Source organism: Ahaetulla prasina, chromosome 1 (genome assembly GCF_028640845.1).
Source record: "Ahaetulla prasina isolate Xishuangbanna chromosome 1, ASM2864084v1, whole genome shotgun sequence".
Lineage (NCBI taxonomy): Eukaryota > Metazoa > Chordata > Lepidosauria > Squamata > Colubridae > Ahaetulla > Ahaetulla prasina.
The window spans coordinates 351,012,773-351,037,417 of NC_080539.1; the positions used below are offsets into that span (position 1 = coordinate 351,012,773).

The 24,645-nt window shown below is 42.9% G+C and overlaps 1 protein-coding gene across 2 annotated transcripts in view; it reads right to left on the reverse strand.

Annotated features, from left to right (window-relative positions):
- Window positions 1–24,645, reverse strand: part of NID2 (nidogen 2) — a 91,271-nt gene that overhangs the window by 65,442 nt on the left and 1,184 nt on the right. For both annotated transcript variants that reach the window (XM_058163062.1, XM_058163061.1), the window contains exons 2-3: window positions 21,599–21,904; window positions 4,019–4,245 (exon numbers count right to left, since the gene is read on the reverse strand). In XM_058163062.1, coding sequence (XP_058019045.1) covers window positions 4,019–4,245; window positions 21,599–21,904 — 533 coding nt within the window. The remainder of the gene's footprint in view (window positions 1–4,018; window positions 4,246–21,598; window positions 21,905–24,645) is intronic.

The following is a 24,645-nucleotide window of genomic DNA, read 5'->3' on the forward strand; positions in this document are numbered from 1 at the left end:
GCCCTGGTCCTATTAGATCTCTCAGCGGCTTTTGATACCATCGACCATGGTATCCTGCTGCACCGGTTGGAGGGATTGGGAGTGGGAGGCACCGTTTATCGGTGGTTCTCCTCCTATCTCTTTGACCGGTCGCAGACGGTGTTGACAGGGGGGCAGAGGTCATCCGTGAGGTGCCTTACTTGTGGGGTGCCTCAGGGGTCGATTCTCTTGCCTCTCCTGTTCAACAGCTATATGAAGCCGCTGGGGGAGGTCATCAGTGGTTTCGGGGTGAGTTACCATCTGTACGCTGATGTTCCTTAGCTGTACTTTTCCACCCCGGACCACCCCAACGAAGCTGTCAAAGTGCTGTCCCGGTGCCTGGAAGCCGTACGGGTCTGGATGGGGAGAAACAAACTCAAGCTCAATCCCTCCAAGACGGAGTGGCTGTGGATGCCGGCACCCCGGTACAGTCAGCTGCAACCGCGGCTGGCTGTTGGGGGCGAGTTACTGGCCCCAAGGGAGGGGGTACGCAACTTGGGCATCCTCCTGGATGGACGGCTGTCTTTTGATGAACACCTGGCGGCCGTCTCCAGGAGAGCCTTCTACCAAGTACGCTTGGTTCGCCAGTTGCGGCCCTTCCTTGACCGGGATGCCTTATGCACGGTCACTCACGCTCTGGTCACTTCTCGTTTGGATTATTGCAATGCTCTCTACATGGGGCTGCCCTTGAAGTGCACTCGGAGGCTGCAGTTAGTCCAGAATGCGGCTGCGCGAGTAGTAACGGGAGCCACTCGTTGCTCCCACGTAACACCACTGCTACGCAGTCTGCACTGGCTTCCTGTAGTCTTTCGGGTGCGCTTCAAGATTTTGGTTACCACCTTTAAAGCGCTCCATGGCTTAGGACCCGGGTACTTACGGGACCGCCTGCTGTTACCTTTTGCCTCCCACCGACCCGTATGCTCACACAGAGAGGGTCTTCTCAGGGTGCCGTCCGCCAAACAATGTCGGCTGGCGGACCCCAGGGGCAGGGCCTTCTCTGTTGGAGCTCCTACGCTCTGGAACGAACTTCCCCCGGGCCTACGCCAAGTGCCTGATCTTCGGACCTTTCGCCGTGAGCTAAAAACATACTTATTTATTCAAGTGGGACTGGCTTAATAGTTTTATTAATTTTAATTGGGGTTTTATTGTGTTAGGGTTTTTAAATTTTTAAATTTTTTAAATTTTTAAATTTTTAATGTCGGCCTTTTCTAATATGCTCTGTTTTAAATTTTTTTGTTTTAATTGTATATATTCTGAGTTTTTATCTTTTTGGCTGTACACCACCCTGAGTCCTTAGGGAGAAGAGCGGTATAAAAATCTAATTAATAAATAAATAATAATAATAATAATACCATGTAGACACCACTAGTGCACCAGCACATAAATATTGGATAAAAGCAGTGGTCGGATTAAGCTGCACCTATTCAGGAAAACCGGTTGTTAACTTTCTAAGCAGTTCAGAGAACCGGTTGTTGGAAGAAATCTCATTTTGTGTTTTTTTCCACTTTAGAGGGCTAATCCTGTAAGGAAGACAAGAAGGAAACATTCTGGTGTTGTTTCTAGCCTAATCTTTATTACCTTGTTTACAGAAACTGCCTCTCTGGTTAACCCTTATTACATTGTAACAGCTAAGGCGAAGTGCCCATTGACATGAGTGACTTTAAGTTGGCCATGCCCACACGGTCACATGACCACCAAGCCACAGCTACGCAGCTGGTCATTAGGGGAGAAAACCGGTTGTTAAATTATTTGAATCCCACCACTGGATAAAAGTCAATAAGGGAACAAAGTGCAGCTGGACATCCAGGCTTCCTGTTTTATTTAGCAGTTTGTTTATGAAATCTACAGCCCACTTTATTATTAAAAGCAATCCCAAAGTGGGATTCAAATCATTTTAGGCAGCTTTCTTCTCATTTAGCCTCAGCCATCAGCAACACTGTGCAAGAAGGAGCAACTAATTTACTTTCACTGTAGGAGGCAGAGGCCTTTTTATACACCACAATTTACTCCTAGGTTTCAGTCAAAGAGGAGAGTTTTGCTCCATTTCCCCCAGAACCTTTCAGATCAAGATGGAGCTAAATGTCTTCTTTCCAATCTTGTTTCCTTTCACTGTCTAAATCTTTAATGGTATCAATATATTCCTAAACGGCAGACTACAGAAGTTATTCTGTAGGAAGTTAGCACCCAGTCCCCTCCTAGAAGAATGAAATATTCTGGGACATATTAAAAAAGCAGAATATTATATTTCCCTGGATGAGAAAAGGAGAAACATGTTTTTAAGTACAAAGCAACTTCCTGAAGCTCCCTCGTCCCACCACCCTTCAGCTCCAAGGTGATGGGATTAAGACATGGCCCTCAGGACATGATAGGATTAGCCCTCTACCCAGGGGTGGGTTCTATTTACCTTTACTACCAGTTTGCATCCTGCCCGCGCGTGCGCGCTTGCTCCGCTCGTTCGTGCATGCTCTTCTGCATATGTGCAGAAGAGTTTTGATGATGTTTAGGTCAGTGGGCGGAGCCTCCTGCCGGTTTTACTACCGGTTCTACAGAACTGGTCCGAACCGGGGGCAACCCACCACTACCTCTACCCATCTCACCACATGGCACCTGGGAAGATTATATCAACCAGCAAGGCTCAACCAAGCCTGGGACATAGACAGCCTACAAAGTTAGTTAAGACCCCCGCCCCCTGGGAGTCTGACAGCCAATGGGATACATTTCTTGTACAGGAACAGGAAACTCTAAGGCAGGGCCCAAGAGAGTGTATAAAATCTCTCTTTCTCTCTCTCTCACCCATGTGCTTTTTTGCCCAGGATCTCAAACCATGTGGTTCTGTCCACTCCACCATTAAACCATCTTTCCAAGCAGCTTCCATGTTTCCAAGTTTCTTTGTCCCCACTTGGAACTGAACCCAGATGGACATTTCTTCCACAGAAGCCATGGAGATGACCTCAGAGAAGGCAACCAGAAGCTGTTAGAAGAACAGCAAGTGCAGATGTAGAACATGTTAAGCTGGGAGGTCAAGAGGGAATAAGTGTTGTGGTCTGCCAGCAGCCTGTGGAGCTGGCAATGGAGTTGGATAGCGATGAGGCTGAGGAAGAACATAGGCCAGTCCTGGAGGCTGGGGATGGCCCGGATGAGGGCTCTGCGTCGGAGGCAGAGGTGGGGCCAGGGCCATCGGGGAGTCAGGTCCGGACTCCAGAGCCTCCAGAGACTGACAGTAGTGAGGCAGAGAAACAGGAGGAGCCTGTTCCTAAAGCACGCATGGGAAGAGCTGCCAGAAGGCAAGAGCAGCTAAAGCAAAAAAGACGACTCGGGAGTAGGGCCAAGAGATGATTGGCTCCTCCCATAAGGCTTAAAAGACCAGCAACGGCGTTTGGGTTCTTTGTCAGAAAACAACATTTGAGACTTGCTCCTTCTCTTGCTGCATTTATTTATTGTCGGCATCTTCTGCTTTTGAACTTTTGCCAAGAAAAGCCTTTGGTAGTTTGCCTAATTAGGCCAAGGTTGGTGATAAGACTGAAGACTTGTGTTATGAAGAATTTGTTTTGATTTAGTTTGGAGACACTGAGAATGAGTTAATTCTCAGCTGTTCTAATGAAGTCTGTTTTTGAACTGATTGCGTCTACTACTTGGGCCTGGGTCACAACAGTAGGAGAAAGAAATGGACATTCTCCTGACTCCTTAAGGCAGGGCTGTCAAACTCATGGGCTGCAGGCCAGATGCGTCACATGCTGGCCATGCCCACACCCGGTTTGGTGAAGGGGGAAAAAGTCACGATACATCATATCACACCACCATGATGATGCGAGTTTGACACCCCTGCCTTAGGGTATAAGGGAGGAGAGGGGAAACGTAAACAGATTTGCAAGATCCTTTTACTAGAGTCTCTCTCAACAAAGGTAGAATTCTAATGGAGCCTGTGGAGCCTTAATCAGGTCTACTTTGTAGGACTGACACAAACAACACTCAAATGGAAAGCCTCATAGCAGTTACTTACTGATAGAGGTTTTTGACAGATTGTTCACTGCTGGTGATGCTGAGGTAAGGCCCTTCCCTCCGTTGGTAATCCCCTCTGCTGAAGCCAACTCGAGCTGGGAGCTCCAAGTGGACATTATAAGATTCCTTGGGACGTGTTCCAAAGAACTGGAGCCCATCTTCAGGATAGAGGAAAAGGGCATAAGCGTCTGCATCGTTGTAGGCTAAGACAGCCTGGAAGGTGTTACGCTGCAAGGCATAAGAAAGAAAAAAAAGGGATCAAATTCTGACATCCCTAAGGCAAAGCCATGGGTAAATTAAACATGGGTTACTCCAAAAGGACAATATGTCCCAAAGGTGTTTTTTTTTCCAAAAGGCAACTGGACTTTGTTTTTCCTCGAAGATGTTTCACTTCTCACCCAAGAAGCTTCTTCAATTCGGACTGAAGTAGAATAGCAACTTCTTGGATGGGAAGCGAAATGTCTTCAGGGAAAAACAAAGGACGTCCAGTTGCCGTTTGAAAAAGCATCTTTCAAACAACCCAGACCTGGATGACTGAGAATCTCCATAGACAAGAGGACAAACATCATTAAGGGAGCAAGATGTAATTTTGTGGTTACAAGCAAACATCGAATTCAGATCTTCCTTTTCTCGTCAACTCGCTCCATGACCTTACTCCTAGAATCCTGCATATCTTGCATCTGCAATACAAAGGGAAATTACACAACCTCGCTTCACAGGGCCATTGAAAAGATTTATATGGAGGAAAGTTCATTCAGTTCTTTGAACTCTTGTTCTTCAAAACATTTTAATAACTCTGCTCTCTGCCCCCATTTTAATTAAGAAATTAACCCATTCCCTCTTTCTTATCTGCAATTCTGTATTCCCGTTTTTTCCCCTTGCATACTGTTTGTCCGTGGGAAAGCTAATATGAGCTACTGAAGTCACTCCTACACTTATCAATTAGTTCAATCTTCTGGGTTTGCACAACTCATTAAACTAATATGTCCCCTAGATGCAGCGGGGTGTTTCCAGCTTGCACACTATACACTGGATTAAGAGAAGATACTATAAATGCTGAATGTATTGAAAATAAATACAATCATTTATTTTTAAAAAAAATTAATTAAGAAGTAAGATCTCTGTAATTAATCATGAAGGAAATTTGTCTTCCACTTTTTTTCCGCCCAGATCTCAAGCCTTTATAAAGCTGCCTTGCCATTATTTATCTTTCTGTCTTCTTGTTTTATCTTCCTGGCCTTTAGTACATTTCTTTTTTCCCAGTTACAAGGGAAAAATATTTTCCTCTTTTTCATAATCACCCACTTGGGAATCAGAAGAGAGATTTCGATTTCAGGGAGAGTTTCCATCCAGGCCAAAAACAGAAGTACACGCTGCAATGCTTGATAACCAAAAAAGGGAGAAGACTTTACTCATATTTGCAGCATAAAATTCACAACTCAAATCCTCAGGTGGACAGGATTCTGTGACTGAATGAGGAGAAGCTAAATCTCAGGCTTTGCCTGTGTAACCATGGGCCTCACCATTGAGCCATGTCATCTATATATATAAAAATAGCGCTCTCTCTCTCTCTCTCTCTCTCTCTCTCTCTCTCTCTCTCTCTCTCTCTCTGTGTGTGTGTGTGTGTGTGTGTGTATGTGTGTGTTCCAGCATAACTCTGGAACGCCTCGAGCAATTTCAACCAAACTTGATACACAGATGACTTACTCCCTGGAAACAAATACTGTGGGGGTAAGACACCCCTAACACCCCTTGGGGTGTGTGTTCTGTTAAGATACAGTTTGTTGTGCCTTAAAATGGCTTCTACTGTACTGCCTTAAAATGGATTCTACTGTACAGCACAGTGGAGTTGCCATGGTAATGGCTTCAGAGTACTCCACAAGGGGGGGCTCCCTCTGGTAAGGGGGGAAATCCAAGATTAGAAATTACATTTGGTCAGGACATTTTCAACAAGGTTTCAATTATTCTTGAGGACAAATGTATGGCCATGATCAATAAAACATTACTGCAACTTGGCCTACCTCCACCACTAGGAGACCGACACAATGTACTTCATGCAGATTACATACCAGAGAAAAACTACAACATTGAACCGCTTAGTGCATATATCGCGGACAAGAAGCCACTTATAAATCAAGATCAGAAAAAAGTATACCAAATGATCATGGATCAGCTAGCAGAACAACAAGGTGGTATCATTTTACTTGATGCTTCTAGGAGCACAGGGAAAACATTTTTAACTAATATAATTCTCGCCAAAATCAGGGCTCAGGGTGAAATTGCTCTTCCTGTCTAATACAGGATTGGGATAAATAAATACCCAGGTGGCGCCGGGTTATCAGCTAGTTAAGGGGTGAAATCTACTTACCTTCCCTACCAGTTTGCAAATGTGCGCACGTCACATGCGATTTTAGACCCTCTGCGCATGTGCAAAGCCTTCTGCGCATGCGCAGAGGGTCAAAAACAGGTTACTTCCTGGTTAAAACCAGGAAGTAATGACATCCAGATGGGTGGACGGAGCCTTGTGCTGCCACCACTACCGGTTCACGCGAACCGGTGCGAATCGGTAGCATTTCACCCCTGAACTAGTGCCTAAATAAAGAGAAGCACTAAACAAGAACCACTAAACAATACTATGAACATGTGAAGAGCTTTATAAGGAACCACAGAACAGGTGAAATTTTTCAAATGTACCTATTCACTGCTACATCTCATCTAAACAGCCAGGGAGACCTTTATCCAATAGTATCTTATATATTACAGAATAACTGCAGAATTCCTGATCTCCCCTAACAACTTGGTGAGGAATCTGGGCATTGTAGTTCAGCATACCTTGGGATTGTGGACCTTCTAACATTCCTGACCCAATGCAAGCAAGCAACAGTCAGGCTGCATTTAAAAATATACATCTGGAGACCTGGATGGCCCCCAAGAATACAGAAATTGGACATCCCTAATGAAATTAGGAAGCTTCTGGCCAAGATCTTTTTCATTCCCTTCCCAAAACATTGCTTTATAAGTGCTAAGTAAATAAATAAAAAAGATAGTATCTCTTGACATATGAATCCAAGGGCTGAACACAGCCCAAATTAAGCATTGAAAATTTAGCATTTTTAGAAAAAGCTTTCTGTTCATGAAGGAGCAGATGCTGAACTCCATAGCAACTTCGGTCATATAAATTATTTTTAGTATTTCATTGTCCGTGACAACTATTTTTTTCTTCCTCAAGTAGTCATAATTGTAAGGCATAAAAACCTATCCAGGAAATGACAGACCAATCAGCTTGACATCACTAGCTGGAAAAAGCTGGAGGGAATTGCTAACACTTTTGGAAGATAGACTCACGATTCAGAAGGATCTTGACAGACTTGAGCATCAGACTGGACCTAGCCATCAAAATGCCTTCACTGGTGAGAAAAGTAAGGTCCTACACTTAGACAGGAAAAACCAAATGCACAAGTATAGATTAGCTCAGCAGTAGGAAAGAGAGATCTAGATGTTCTAGAGGATCTAGATGTAAGAGGGATCTAGATGTTCTAGAGGACAATCTCTTAGGTATGAGCCAGCAGTGTGTTGTGGCTGTCAAAAAGGCCAATGGAGTCCTAGGTTCTATCAAGAGAGGGATAGCATCAACTTAACGAGAAGAGATAGTACCACTTTATATAGCACTAGTGAGGCCACACTTGGAATACGGTTTTCAGTTCTGGTCATAATACAAAAAACTTGCTGAGATTCTAGAAAGAGTAGAAAGAGTAACAAAGATGATAAGAGATCTGGAGGCTAAATTGTACAATGAACAATTAAGGGAACTAATTATGTCTAGTCTAAGAGGACTGGGTTTACATGATAGTTATCTTCTAGTACTTGAAGGACTGTCACAGAAAAGAATGAGTCAACCTATTTCCCAAAGCAGGGGTCTCCAACCATGGCAACTTTTAAGACTTGTGGACTTCAACTCCCAGAGTTCCTCAGCCAGCAAAAAGGAACTCTGGGAGCTGAAGTCCACAAGTCTTAAAGTTGCCAAGATTGGAGACCCCTGCCCCAAAGCATGTGGGAGTATGAGAAGAAACAATGGGTGAAACCTTGTTAAAGAGAGATCCAACCTGGAATTAAGAAGAAATTTCCTAACAATGAGAACAATTAATCAGTGGGATGTCTTGCCTCCTTCCATTGCTGGAGGTTCCCAAGAAAATATTGGACAATCATCTGTCCGAGATGATATAAATTCTTCTGCCTTGAGCAGGGGTTTGAACTAGAAGACATCCAAGGTCCCTCCAGCCCTTTGATTCTATTATTCTAAGTAACCAGGGAAAGCCATTTGATTTCTCTAATCTCCAGAACAATATGTGAGAATCTTTTTAAGCCTTGCCACCATCAATGATGGCAACTAGAGATTGTCAGAACATACTGACATTCACAGTATTGGGAACCATTTGCTCTAGACTTCTAATGACAGAATTGAGTTTGTCCAATATTCAAGCTCAAAACCCTTGCATTCAAGGAAATCTTCTAATCCCTAGGTCTCTCTTCTCAACCCAATGTTCTTCATATTTCTTGAATTACTGTATAAGAGTTGTCCCATAGGAAAAGATTCAGGAAAGGAGACACTACCTAAAAATTACCATTTCCCCTAAAATAAGACATCCCCTGATAATAAGCCCAATCGAGCTTTTGAGCACATGCGCTAAAATAAGTCCCAACCAAAAATAAGCCCTCCCCGAAAATAATTAAATGCATGCACAGCCGGTCCCCGCCATTTCCTCTGGTTAGGGTTAGGAAGGCAGAGCTGGAAATCAGGTAAGACGGCAAGAGGAGCCCCGTCTTGCTCCATACACTCCAAAATAATAAGACATCCCCAAAAATAAGGCCAAGTACTTATTTCGGGGTTCAAAAAAATATAAGACAGGGCCTTATTTTCAGGGAAACATGGTATTACCATTTCTTTGCAAATTACCATGCCTGAGACCCCCAAAAGTCATAGTGTATTCACATTTCACGATACTGTTTGTAGCCAAAGACAATGGCTTTCTTATAAATATATAAAAGGACACCAGTAATAAGATTATCTTATATAAAGGACACCTGTAATAAGATTATTCCCATATTATAAATTGATTGTCTAATGGAACATAGATTCTTGAAGCTTGGTTATTTCCCAAGATATGTTTAAATCAGTTTTGACATCCCATTGTCTGCCAGCTCAAGAATTCCTCCAGATCAGATTTTCTTCAAACTTGGTAGCTTTAAGATGTGTGGACTTCAATTCCCAATGCTTGCTGAGGAATTCTGGGAGTTGAAGTCCACACATCTTAAAGTTGCCAAGTTTGCTCCAGATTATCTAATGGTCACACCTCAACATCCTAGGAAGTACTTCTTAATTGTCCAAACAATTCCTGATCCATGTACAAAAGCCTGCGGTATACTTCACCCCTAGCCGTGGAAACAATGCAAGAACCATCTTTCAGAAGACTCTTTAATGCCTGATGCATTTTCCTAGAGACGTGGCTGCCAAGGGAAAGAGATGTCCCCCCTGTCATCTAGTGGGAGGAGAATGGAGTGGAAGGAAACAGGCAGAGATACTGAATACAGCTGTCTATGTGCCATATGGCTAGTCTAGTCTGCACCTTATCTTGCCACCTCAAGTACAGTGCAGTGTCCTCCTTAAGAGTTAAAGTAAAGTTTAACCCTATCTCAGTTCAACCCCCCCCCCCATATCCCAAGGGTGAATTGGCTTTTGAGCACAAAACCAAGATAAAATAGACAAATCATCTGATACTTTTCATGGGCCAAAAACTATCTTGAGCCAGCTCAGCTTCTTTCTTTTTTCTTTTTATTTTGATTCAAACATCATCTTCTATTAAACAGTGTGTCCTCTGGGTACAAATATTTTGTGCAAATATTTTATACAATAACTATTACAATTTACAATCATATTTATTATTTTATCTATTCTTAACTTAATACTAATACTAATATATAACATACCTAATACTATAACAGTCCTCTTCTTAACTTATTTAACTTTATTAAAACATTTTCTCTATTTCATTCCTCTGCTTTTTTCTACTTTTCATATTTATTCTCTAATCATTAATAAAATAATTCCCATATGTTATAATAATCAAATTGTTCCTTCTCTTTAATTTCAAGTGTTAACCTATTCATTTCAGCACATTCTAGTATATTCCTAATCACGTTCTTTTTTTTTTAATGAAAAAGTTTTACAAAATTTCCCCCCCTTTCCCTCCTCCCCTCTCCCTTCACAACCCCCCCCCCCGACTTCCTGGAACAAACACAAGGTATAGTTAAAAATAAAACAAACATATGCTAAAAAAAATTCCCTCCCAACTTAATTATACCCCTACAATCATCAATTCCTAACTTCCCCCTAAAACAATCAAAAATAATACATCATAATCATTCAAAAACAGTCTGATAACTCTTAGTCTGATATCTAATTTGAATATAGTCAATCCATTTTTTCCATTCATTTAAATATCTTTCATGCGTATTGTCTTTCAAAAAGGCTGAGATTTTTGCCATCTCAGCCAAATTGGCAACTTTCAAAATCCATTCTCCTATTGTAGGTACTTCTTTTTTCTTCCAATACTGTCCTATCAATAATCTTGCTGCTGTTATTAGATTTAAAATCAATTTAGTCTCAATTACTGTACAGTCCGTAATAATTCCCAACAGAAAAAATTGCGGCAGGAACTTTATCTTCTTTTTCAAAACATTTTGTAAAATCCACCAAATTTTTATCCAAAAGGCCTTTATATCCTTACAAGTCCACCAAATATGAAAATATGTAGCGTCATCACAATTACATCTCCAACATTTTGTTTGCATATCTGGATACATACACGATAGTTTCTTAGGATCTAAATGCCATCTATAAAACATTTTATAAAAATTTTCTCTTAAATTCTGTGCCTGTGTGAATTTAACATTTCTAACCCAAATTTTTTCCCAAGTTTCCAATAATATTGGCTCCTGAAAATTTTGTGCCCACTTTATCATACAGTCCTTTACCAAATCCCTTTCAGAATTTGTTTCAAGTAACACATTATACAATCTCTTTATATGCTCCTGAGACTGATTTCTAATTTGCTTTACCAAATTTTCCTCATTCTGCACTATACCAATTTTCTGATCTTCCTTCCATCTAGCACGTAGTTGCTCATATTGAAACCAAGTGTAATTTTTCCCTTCTTCTTTTAATACGTGCAGAGATTTTAATTGCAAATTACCTCTTTCAGTATACAAAAGATCTTTATATGTAATCATTTCCTGATTCTGTTCCTAATCACATTCTTATCCATAGGGATCTCTTCATTTTTCCAATTTTGTGCAAATACAATCCTAACTGCAATTATTACGTGAATTATCAAATATACATTTTCTTTATTGTAAGTTTCTGGTAAAATCCCCAACAAAAATAATTCAGGGTTCAGATCGATATACTGTTGTATCATCTCCTCCAACCATATTGGCTTTTGGGCACAAAACCAAGACAAACTAGATAAATCATCTGATACTTTTCATGGGCCAAAAACTATCTTGAGCCAGCTCAGTTTCTGACCATTGTTCCTAATATCCTAAGTCAAAACTATTTTCCATGGCACCTTGGAACCATGGTTAAGCTCACCTAAAGTCTCCATCCCCTTTCATTCTTCCAGAACAGGACTACGATGTAGCAAACCAAGCAAATCATAAACTGTGAAGGAAAAGTCTTCTACAGTACAGCTCTTGGACACGTGGGGCTCAAACCCTGCATTTTCTCCATGCAAAGCAGGTACGCGACCACTGAGGGTTAGCTTCTCTCAAAAAAGCATTGGCTAGAGCAGGGGTCTCCAACCTTGGCAACTTTAAGACTTGTGGACTTCAACTCCCAGAATTCTGAGAGTTGAAGTCTACAAGTCTTAAAGTTGCCAAGGTTGGAGACTCCTAGGCTAGAGTTCTTTTAATGCTGGGGTGGGTTTTTTCCCCCCCTAACAGGAACAGGATATTGTCAAGTTATAGAAAGAAGTTTGTGGGCCTCAGCCATTTGCTCTCAGCAGTATCCAGAGATCAGGGAGGGGCTCTCATTTCACAGATTCTGAGCATTTTCAGATGGCAAGCCTTCATCATTCCTGTCAGGGTTATAAAGGAGGGATTGTTGTCAAATGGCACATAGGCAGACCTACAGAACTGCTGAGCTGTGTAAACAGGACTAATTTGGGTGAGTTTGGGAGGGAGAGATCTGGGAAGAAAAAACACCGGAGACTTAGGAACCTGGGCAAATAAGGCAGGGAGGGGAAAGGAGAGAATTTGGCACGAAGGCAGTTAAGACCAAGCAGGACACGATTCAGGGCCTGATCAGAAATCTCTTTTGCCAAGAATGAAAAGCATGTAGGAATCCTGCCAGAAGCTGCTCCTCTGTAGCTCTGGTGTACAGTAAGGCAGAAGAGAACTCCCCACTCACCATGGGTGGATCGTGCCCTTAGCAAACAAATGGAGGGTAAAAGAACAAATAAGGGTCACAAGGAAATCAATAGCTTGCTGAGAGCTTTAAAAGGGAAAATTGACAGATAAAAGGATCCAGGGGCTTAAGGGTCAAAGGGCAACAGCAAAGGTCAGTTGGATGCTGATTTACAAAGCCACTTTCAAAGGACTTTTAAGAATGGATGACACAAAGGGGGCACATTCTACCACTCCTTCTGGAGGAACAATATTGTGGAGGAGGTGGAAAAAGGGGGACCAAAATTTGCCACCATACCCTGCTAGAAAACATTATATCCCTGGTTAGCCATTCCTTTTCTGCACCTTCTATTGCAAATGTGTCTTCTAGTAATGCCTCCCCTTCGTTCAACATGCCAAGAAGCTCACGTTGGTCAGACTAAAGTATTTCTTGTTCCTAATTGCATTCCTGCTAATACCAACCAGATTCAAGGGAATCCACCAAGAGGACCCCTAACTTTGAAGTTAAAATATAACCACCATGATCAGAAGCTAGTGATAAACTCCAGGAATATTTCTAACTCTCTTTTAAAACAATGCAGACTGATATGCAGCAAAGTGTCTTCTTTAACAGTAGAGTTTTAGAAGTATTTTTGCCCATCTTTCACTATTCAGCTCCAATGGATGACCTGCGATTGGGCTAAAAATAAGCATCTCTCCTTTTGTTTTTCCTACATTTAGATGTTTATCATGCATCATTGTTAATTCTCCTTCTTCCAAACCAGAGGGACAGGCCATGGTACCAGGATCACATGCAACTTTAAACCCTTTGTCCATTGCACTGCAAAAATCCACTTTCCTGCCAATTTGAGATAGGAAACATAAAAACCATTAGAGAAGATCTAAAATGAGCCGAACATAATGTTGAAAACAAGCTTTCCTGTACACATCATCCCATTTCAAAAAAACTCTAAAAGGAAAGGCAATTCCACACAGAGAGAGAATAGAATTCACTTTTCTATCTGCCCTTGCTCCTCCAAGATCTGTGGAATACAACTCCAGGCTACATACTGTTTTCCCATCATTGTTAAAAGCTCAGAAATCCCAAAGTCTTTCCTCAGGGATTGGCATTCATTCCATGGATCATTTTTTGCCCTTTGTTACGTCTTTTCTGTTTGGACTGCAGTGGTGTGATTGCCCCACAGGCTCATATAATGGCATTGCATCATCACAACTACCATTTGTATTTATTTATTTATTTGGGGATTTTTTGTCTTAATTTTTTAAAATTCTTGTAAAATTTTACAATCCTATAATTGTGAGCCAGTCAGTTGGTTGAGCTGGATAACTATAGAAATTGAATGAATGAATGAGTGAATGAGTTAGTAAATGAATGAATGAGTGAATGAGTTAGTAAATGAATGTATGAATGAATGATCAATTTTATTTCCAGCCCCCTTTAAAGACCTCCAATGTGAAGATTGTGCTTCGGACACCAGCTGCATCCTAACCTAACATTTATATTTACCTACTCAGCATTCTTTCTCTACATGCTCTACTAGCCAAAGTCCAAACTCTCTTTCTGCTAGTGGTAAAGAAGCGATGACTACAAGGTTACAAAAGGAATAGGCAGAAGACACGGCAGTTACTTAGCACCATTTTCATCAGAGTTTGAAGATACACTTCTTAAGTCTAGGAAGGGGGCCCAGATTGTGCCCTCTTCTTACACTTTGAAGGATGAAATGGGCTGAGAAAGATGTGAGCAAGCAAAGCTGCTTGTCAGGGATTATCCCCTTCTTCTGTATTCATAATTAGTCTCAAAGCTACTTCAAACACTCTCTGACAATGCAAACTTGAAGTTTCTACAGCAACTACATAACCATTTGAATGGCATCAGGGTTTCTGGGGCTTGAACCTTTACCAGGGCATCTCTTTTCAACACCAAATCTAAAACTGGAATATAGAAACAAAAAATAAAACTGAAGAGGATCCTAAGCAGGTGGAGAATGTCTATGGAGATTCTCGGTTATCCAGATCATGGCTGTTCCAAAGGTGCTTTTTCAAGAGGCAACTGGACTTCTGATTTTTCTTTGAAGACATTTTGCTTCTCATCCAAGAAGCTTTGGGGAAACAAAACAACCACTTCATAAGTGCATGGCACAACATAGGAGAACAAACACATCAGGATTAGATTCATCAGTCCACCTGCATTTAAAAGACACAGGCCACTCTTTTGAAGGCAACAAAGTCCACATTTTGGACAGAGAGGACCGCTGGTTTGTAAGAGGGGTCAAAAAGACCATCTACCATATGTTAAAATTGAACAGCTTTCTCTTAAAAAGGGAGGGGAGGGATATGACATCATCTATCTCCAATCTATAACACAGTCCTTTCAGCAGTTCCCAGAAGGCTCCACACCCATTTTCACCACTCAGGTTACCCTGATGACACAGATAAACCTCCAGGTGATCTTAGTGACTCACTAAAAGAATGCTAATGTCTGCAAGGAGTATAAATCCTTTCATTCTCCACCATCCAGTCAGAGCTGTAGAAGCTTCTTGGATGAGAAGTGAAACGTCTTCAAAGAAAAACCAGAACGTTCAGTTGCCTCTTTTAAAAAGCACCTTTGGGAAAAGCAGGTGCAGAGTTTATTTTTCTGGACAGGGAGTCATTAGAGAATCCTGTACTCAGATGCTCAGATGGATGGGCTTCTGAATCAGAAAATGTCTTTTGCAAAGATGTTACAGCCTCATCATCACCTTTTTCTCCAGCCGTGAAACACTATTGCTTGTTTCCAAGCATTTCAGAACATTTATGCACAAAAGCCAACATCAGTCGTGCGTCCCTGGCATGTAACCACCATGTTTTTGGAGACACACATTTTCCCCTTTTCATCTTTTGTGAAATTACTGTAACAGACTTTAACCAAAACAGTTTGGGGCCTCCAAATAAATCGTGAAGCAGTTCGTAGTGTGATTAATTCAAAATCTCCTTCCAGGACAGTCAGTTCTTTGGAAACTGGAAAGAGGGCACAGAGCATCTCATGTTCAAACTCAAAAACCGAAAAAACATAAATTTAGGGCTTGATCAGAGATAATCCACAGCAATAGATGAGAGCAAAGATAATGGATCTGAATGCAAAAGGCCCAAGGTTCAATTCTAGCCATTTCAAGTTAGGGCAGCAACAGAGAAGATTCCGTTTGTTGGTCTAATCCTGCTTGCAAAATCACTTTATCCAGTCTACTTCCCAAATTACTCTAAGCTTCAAGGCACTGCACCTTACCCTCTGCATGACCTGACCATTTCCATGCAAGATGAGGCAATAAGCCAAGATTCCCTACCTTCTCTTGCAGCTATGATGAACCTGATTGCACAACCTTCAGCCTCATAGTGGCTGAACCACTATGCTCAAGAGCCCTAGCCACAATGGTTAAGGGCTGATGGTGGCAGCTGTATTTCTGCAACACCTGGAAGGACACAGGTATGTGTTCACAAGTCAGGGATGAAGATTCTACAAAGGAGGGAGAACTTTATATCCAAGTTTCCACCCTTGGATTTTCTCAAGTTTCCCAGGGAGATGGTGACCTAAATGTAGGCTCTGAACCAGAATCAGTTTATCATTTACAAGACTTGTTGTCTTTTTATTTCTTCTCTTTGGGTGTTTTCCAGTTACCATGTTCGTTTCCCAATCCATTTGGGATAGAGCAGGGGTCTGCAAACCTGGCTCTTTTAATAGACAGAAGCTTTGCTGGCTGAGGAACTCTGGGAGTTGAAGTCCACAAGTCTTAAAAGAGCCAAGTTTGCAGACCTCTGGGATAGAGGACGAACCTTAAGCTACAGAGGGACATGGTATAAGGAGCTGAAAGGCAGGTTTATAAGAACTGTGTTCTAACTGTGTTAGAACCTATGGTACTAACTATGGGAACCAATGCAGATCTTTTTTTAAAAAAAAACCCTGACCTTTTCAGATGTTTCTCCACATTTTAAAAGCAAAGCCAGCTCTCCATGGATAGGAATGGCTTGGTCTTTATTTTCTTTCTCCCTTTTTTAATATGGGCGAGTCCATGTTGAAAACAAAATACAACAAAATTCATACCCATCCCATTATAGGAATGTTATTAGTGTCTCTTTTCCATGTGCTATGGAAAATATGAAATGGGCAATTCCCTGCTGACATATAATTGCATTGTTGTTTGGAGCAATCCACCCACCATCCCCAACTAAAAGCATTTAAGGCAGCAAGTTTTAAAAATAGGAAATTATCTTCACTTCCTCCACCAAAGGGTCGTCTCTGCTGGCTGCAAAATGTGAGAACAGCTCTATTCTTTTCAGACAAGCATGCAGGCCTCAAGGTCATGAAGCAAAAAAAAAAAAAAAGACTGCCATACAGGAAAGTCATCCTTAAAAGTGAAAGAATGCCTCTACGAACATGGGAGAGATATTTACCAAAAAAAAATAATTTTAACAAATCCATATTTTATCATAGCTTATTTAGTCCTGGGCTCTCCTCCTTTGAGAGCCATCACCAGAATGCCGCACAAAGCTTAGTGGTCCAAAATAAAGACTTCTTATTTTGAAAACTCTATAAATGCAAACTTTTGCTGCGTGAGCACTTCTTTCCACGCTACATGGAAAAATCTGAAACTCTGTTTTTGTGCAAAGGTATACTTGGACTAGGCCACTCAACATCTTCATTTATCTGCCTTAACTTCAGAAATAGGTTTACACTGAGGTCACATTATTTGTCCAGCCAGTTTAATGCTATCTTACAGCACTTTTTCAGGATCGTCATTTCCTACAGTAAAATCTTCTATTGACTCTATTGAGACTCTAGAAAGAGTGCAGAGAAGAGCAAAGAAGATGATTAGGGGATGGAGGCTAAAACATATGAAGAACAGTTGCTGGAATTGGGTATGTCTAGTGTGATAAAAAGGACTGGGGTGACATGATAGCAGTGTCATAATATTTGAGGGGCTGCCACAAAGAAGAGGGAGTCAAACTATTCTCCAAAGCATCTGAGGGCAGGACAAGAAACAATGACTGGAAACCAATCAAAGAGAGAAGCAACCTAGAACTAAGGATAAATTTCCTAAGGGTGAGAACAATGAACCAGTTGGATGACTTGCCTCCAGAAGTTGTGAATGCTCCAACACTGGAAGTTTTTAAGAAGACTTTTTTGTGAAGAAATCTCTGCAATTAAATCAGAGATTTTCAGTATATATAATATATGCTCTTTTTTAAAAGTCACATCATGGGGCTCACAGCTTTTGAAGTCCCATTCAGGACATTTCTTTGTGCTTCTATGATTTCATCTGGAATTTCAGATTTTCAGGATTATCTATGCAACTTCAAAAAAACTACAAACTTCCTTTTTTCCTTCCTTCCTTCCTTCCTTCGCTTGCTTCCTTCCTTCCTTCCTCATAAAAAATGATTGTCAGCCGTTTTCTGGACCCAGGGTTTCTCTACCCCAACAAACTTTAAGATACCGTATATACTCGAGTATAAGCCGAGTTTTTCAGCACGTTTTTTGTGCTGAAAAACGTCCCCTCGGCTTATACTCGAGTCTACGTCTTCGGGAACCCCGCACAGGAGGGGGTACCGAACGGACTCCCATGGGAGGGACGGGAGCGGGCCCGAGGTCTCGCGGGATTTGTCGCCCCAGGCCGCCCCCATTCCCGTGTCTGGTGGGCGGACGGCGCAAACTTGGCGGACTGTGCATTGGCGGGGAAGCCCTGGTGGTGCAGTGAGAGGGCTGGGCAGGGGAGCCGCCAGCCTTCTCGGCTGAGGAGGAGGGTTTCCCGACCGCGAGCCGCCGCGAGAGCCACCCAAAGGCCAGAAGAAAGGTCATTCCATCGGAGTAATGGAGCGAAGGCTCCTTCCTCTCCGCCTTACCCATGCTGTGCGAGCCCGGCTGGGCTGCAACCCCGCCGCCGCCCTTCCTCAGCCTCCCGGGCTCGCGCTCTAGCAGCCGCCAAGCTCAGGCCGGACTCGGCAGCTCCCCATCAGCACTCGCACGCGCGATTCGGGCAGGAGGAGTCGGGCTCGCTCTGTGGCGGTGGCGGGAAGCCCTGGCGGTGCAGTCCTTCTCGGCTGAGGAGGAGGTTTCCCCTCTTCTCTCTCCGTTGCGCCTGAACATCTGCCTAGCAACAATGACGACAGGGAGAACCTTTTTCTACTGGTTGAGCTTGTCGCGGCTTGCTCTGAGTTGCTGCATTGTTTGTTCACCGGGCGTCTCAATTTCCAGCCAGGCGGGTTTGAGGAGTGCGAGGCGGGATGGCGCTGCGCTCTGCGCCGCCGCGAGCCACCCAAGGCCAGAAGAAAGGTCATTCCATCGGAGTAATGGGCGAAGGCTCCTTCCGGAGAGGAAGGAGCCTTCGCCCATTACTCGATGGAATGACCTTTCTTCTGGCCTTGGGTGGCTCGCGCGGCGCAGAGCGCAGCGCCATCCCGCCCGCGACCTCAAACTCGCCCGCTTGGTAAATTGAGACGCCCGGTGAACAAACAATGCAGCAACTCAGAGCAAGCCGCGGCCAAGCTCAACCAGTAGAAAAAGGTTCTCCTGTCGTCATTGTTGCTAGGCAGATGTTCAGGCGCAACGGAGAGAGAAGAGGGGAAACCTCCTCCTCAGCCGAGAAGGACTGCACCGCCAGGGCTTCCCCGCCAATGCATAGCCTGGCGGGAGTTACTGCAGCTCACCGGCTCCGCCCCAACTGGTGGTGTTGGGGCAGCAGCTGCCGCTTAGCAAAAAGGTCGCTCGCCCAAAACTCCTCGCCTTCTCCTGGGAAGGGCTGGATGGCTAGCCGGGAAGGGTTGAATAAGCAAGCCAACCTCCCTCCCTCCCTCCCTCCTCTCCCCCCCAAGCGAAAGAGCGTTTTCCCGTTGGAAGAGGGAGAGAGAGAGAAAGGAGGGGCCGTTCCTCCCCTTCTTTCATTCTTTCTTCTCCCTCCGTGCTTCAGAAGCTGGGCGTGTGTGTGCGCGCCCTAGTCCCCTTCTGTTCCGTGGCGCTGGAAGAGAGAGAGAGAGAGAAAGGAGGGGCCGTTCCTCCCCTTCTTTCATTCTTTCTTCTCCCTCCGTGCTTCACCGTGCTGGGCGACCTGGAGCAGCTGCTCTTCAGCCAGATGCTCGGTGAGTCAGCCTGCCCCTTCCTTCCGTGGGGTCTGCCTTGCTGGTGAAGGTTATTGGGGCTTTTGAGCAAGGGAGGAGGAACGCGAGCACCGCCTTCGCTGGCATTCCGGGATTTCCCTTTGTTTAGAGCTGGGAATCCTCCTTCCCCTTTGCACTCCTCCTCCCTCCTCTCTCTCTCTCTCTCACACACACACACACACACACAGACTTCTAAAGTCGATTGGCACAATGCTAAGCAAACACAGCAGTGGGTCAAGGGTGAAGGGCTAGGAACCTGGCAGGTGAAAGGTTGAGCGACATGAAGGCAAAGACCACAATTGTTTTAAGAAAGAAGCTTTAGCAGGAGGGGGATGGGAGGGTGTTTTAAGTTTTGGCAAACAGCCAGGCCAACTGTATTGGAGAAGGTCACACAACTGGCCTTAACATTTTAGCTGCTGTCTTTTCCTCACACTTGGGTTTAATGATATTAGAGATCCTTATTGCCCTGCCAAAAAAAAAAAAAGAGCCACCCCAACGTCTATGAAAATTAACCTTCTCTGCCAAGAGACACTGTGCAGGGTATTTTCACTATTGGTGTGCATACAGGCTTAGATTTGTGCTGGGTTCTTAGTGCTTAGAGCACTGACCTTCAGAGGCACCCTGGTCCCTTGGAAGCTAAAGGAGGACTCATTTTCATGCTTGCAGTTGTATTGTCAATTTCTGTGAGACAATGTTGTTGAAGTAACTCACTCACTCATTCATTCATTCATTCATTCATTCCTTGTGTGTCCAATCACACTTAGCCAATAAAAATTCTATTCTATTCTATTCTATTCATTCATTCATTCATTTTATTTTGTCAAATACATATTAAATAATTATATAAATATAAGCATGAATTGAATACATAAAAGGAATACAACTAAAGGGAACATTAGGACAGGGACGGTAGGCACGCTGGTGCTCTTATGCACGCCTTACAGACCTCTTAGGAATGGGGTGAGGTCAATACTAGATAGTCTTTGGTTAAGGCTTTGGGGATTTTGGGAAGAGACCAGAGTCAGGTAGCACATTCCAGGCATTAACAACTCTGTTACTGAAGTCACATTTTCTGCAATCTAGATTGGAGAGGTTCACTTTAAGTTTGAATCTATTGTGTTCTCGTGTATTGTTGTGGTTGAAGCTGAAGTAGTCATTGATAGGAAGTACATTGTAGCAGATAATTTTATGAGCTATGCTCAGGTCATACCAAAGGTATGAGTTCTAAATTTTCTAAAGCTGGGAATCCTCCTTCCCCCTTTTGCACTTTTATTGTTTTTCGTTCAAATAAATATTCATGTTATTTTACTTGGCTCTATCTTTATTTTTTACATTGACCAGTAGCTGCCTCATTTCCCACCCTCGGCTTATACTCGAGTCAATAGTTTTTCCCAGTTTTTGTGGTAAAATTAGGTGCCTCGGCTTATATTCGGATCGGCTTATACTCGAGTATATACGGTATGTGGATCTCAATTCCCATAATTCCCCAGGTCAGCATGCTGAGTCCCTATCCTGGCTGGGAAATTCCATACATTTTAAAGCTGCTGATGTGGAAAAACACTGGTTTAATCCCATACTTGCAGAGCCTATTAACATAATACATACAATTGTCCTTATCTCACTCCAAGCAAAATTCAAGAGTCTTGTTGACAAGACAAAGACATCTATTGACATCAAATTTCTCACTCAATTTCTATCTCAGCGTTTCAGAGGGAGAGGAGAGAGATTCTGGAGTCTTGTTCTCTCCGTCCCCTTTCCCCTTTGCCACTGTCTATCTTATGAGGACACAAGTGCTCTTGTTCAAATGTTCCCACGTGACATCAACGTCTAACCTCCTCCCAAATAACAATTGTAACAATCTACTTTCTATGTCTGATATTTCCCCTCATTTTTTGAAGGTTTCATAGCATCCTAACAACTTGGCCCAATGGCTACAACATTATCTCTATTCTGTTACGGACAGAAATCAGAAGAAAGATGTCGCAAAACATCAACTCACCTGCTTGGAGGGCGCAGAATTGCGGGTGACCTCTTCATAGGCTCCTACATCCTTCCAGGTGACAATGAAGGTATGGTGCGGGACAAAGTTGGTGGCTGTGGGAAATCCAGCTCGGATAAACTGAGCAGCCTGCTCCAGGATTTCTCTGGAATCATCCAGCCGGTAATAGATTTTACCTCGTCCGTGACTTGTGTCAATGTCTGAGAGAAATGGAGCAATGGCAGGGAAATCTGTAGGGAAGTCATCGTCCACATACTGGGTCTCTCTGGGGAAGTCCTGAGTTGAAATGATCCCATTGGTTCCAACCTGCCACAGCAGTCAATGAAAGTATAGTGAGATAAATCATGTCTACCTTTGGATGGTAAATGAATGATTTGCTGAATCCATTAGCGATAGCACTTATATACTGCTCTACAGTGCTTTTATAGCCCTCTCTAAGCAGTTTACAGAGTCAGCATGTTGCCCCCAACAATCTGAGTCCTCATTTTACCCACCTCGGAAAGATGGAAGGCTGAGTCAACCTTGAGCCTAGTGAGATCTGAACTGCCAAATTGCAGGCAGCCAACAGTCAGCAGAAGTAGCCTGCAGTACTGCACTCTAACCACTGTGCCACAGCGGCTCATTAAAGAAACCGCGGCTCATTAAAAAAACATGTTAAAAACTCTTCAGTACAATACTGTAGAAAGGGTATCCCTCCAGTGTTTTCAAATCAAACAGTGAACAACTGATTATTCCAAATTTAATATACAATCTTTTAATTGTATATATTCTGTGTTTTATTTTGGCTGTACACCGCCCTGAGTCCTTCGGGAGAAGGGCGGTATAGAAATTTAATAAAATAAATAAATAAAATAAATCCTCCCAACTCTCCAATCCAGACCAGTGGTGTTCTGACTGGGCTTTCTCAGAAGACTCTATTAGGAGAACTTTATCAGAAAGATGACTAATTGTGCCCAAACACCATGGTTGTAGCCACAAGGGAGCATTAGCTTTGTTCCATGATACTTTTTCATTTCACATAGGGCAGTTATTCTCAGTTATCCTGAATGATAACCTCCATTACTCCCAACCTGACCTAAGATCAAGGGTGAGGTTCAATGGATCACTGTCTCACTCTAGGAGAAGTTACAAAATTTCTCACAAAACACAGCAGTCACCTGCAACATTTGTTTGTGTTCCACCTTTATCATTTTTTATAAGTAACTCAAGATGACAAACTTATCTGATTTCCTTCCTCCTCTTATTTTCCCCATAGCAACAACCTATGAGTTGTTGGGGTGAGTTGGGCTGAGAAAGAGGGATTGGCCCAGCCACCCAGCTGGCTTTCATGTCTAATGCGGGACCAGAATTCACAGCCTCCTTGTGATTGGCCCAAGGTCACCCAACTGGCTTTCATGCCTAAGGCAGGACTAGAACTCACACTCTCCTTGGGATTGGCCAAAGCACTCATGCCTAATGAAGAACTAGAACTCACAGCTTCCTGCTTTCTAGCCTGAAGCCTTAGCCACAACTTACACAGCTCTTATCCGAAACAGCCTTAATATGAGAATTGCCAAACAAGCAGAGAAGCCTTTCATTTGCTGTTATAGCTGAAACAACAAATAATTCTTTATAGCTAACTATAACTATTGATGAAATGACTTCCGTGTGATACACTTTACCAACACAGCAGTTATGAAAACCTGAACTTTGTGAATATATAAAATAATTAAAGTGATCACTAAATCTTAGGCTGGGTTCTCCCAACATACTAGATTAAACTAACATGAATGTGATAATTCAGCATGGTGTGGGAATCAAGTGATTGTCTTGGTATATTGTCTATACCATTATTCAAGGCATCTTCAGCAGTGGCGGAATTCCATTTTTTTTACTACCGGTTCTCTGGGCGTGGCTTGGTGGGAGTAGTGTGACTTGGTGGGCATGGCTTGGTAGGCATGGCAGGGGAAGGATACTGCAAAATCCCCATTCTCCCCCCACTCCAAGGGAAGGATACTGCAAAATCTCCATTCCCACCCCACTCCAAGGGAAGGATACTACAAAATCTCCATTCCCACCCCACTCCAGGGGAAGGATACTGCAAAATCCCCATTCTCCCCCCACTCCTGGGGGAAGGATATTGCAAAATCTCCATTACCACCCCATTCTGGGGCCAGCCAGAGGTGGTATTTGACGGTTCTCTGAACTACTCAAAATTTCCGCTACCGGTTCTCTAGAATCTGTCAGAACCTGCTGAATAACCCCCCTGATCTTCAGTTTGTTTATGTATTCGTTAAGTAAATAATATACCTTTTGTCAGGAACTCAAGGCAGTGTATGTAGCATACACCCTCCTCCTCTTGTTAGTATTAGAGAGAATGACTGGCCCAATCACCCACTGAGCTTCTGTAGCTAACAGGATTCGAACTTGGATCTCACTGACAGCCCATTGCCTTATAATGCAGTGTTTCTCAACCTCAGCAATTGAAGATGTGTGAAGTTCAACTCCCAGGATTCCCCAGCAGCCAGCATCGCTAAGGCAAAGAAGGCCATAAAATGGGATGCGACTCACTTAACTGTCTTGCTTGGCAACAAAAAAGTTGGGCTCAATTGTGGACATAAGTCGAGGACTACCTGTACTTTTCACCTAACACCAAAATTGAAGCAATGAGAAACAGTTTATAAAACAGCTCAAGGTTAGACAAAGGTTGCACAAAGTTCTGGTGTAAAATGGAGCAAGAGAAGATAGTGCTTAAAATGGTTGTAACAAACTTCAGGTGAAACTGGGTGGGATTTTAGCAAGGGGATGCTTTGGGGCATTCTACAATTCCTCCTTGGATTTCCTAACTCAATTCTAATCTATTGCTTTTTTTCCCCCTCCCAACTTTGGAGTTCTATGCCATCAAAATTTTAACAATACCATATCTGACTTTAAGCCTGAAGCGCAACTAGATGTTTCCTTTCCAATATACCACAAAAGGAAAGCTTGAGTACTTCAGAAATATATTCATCCTATAACGGGAAATGCCTTATAAGAGCTGCGTTCCTTGCCTGCTTTTTTTTTCCAGT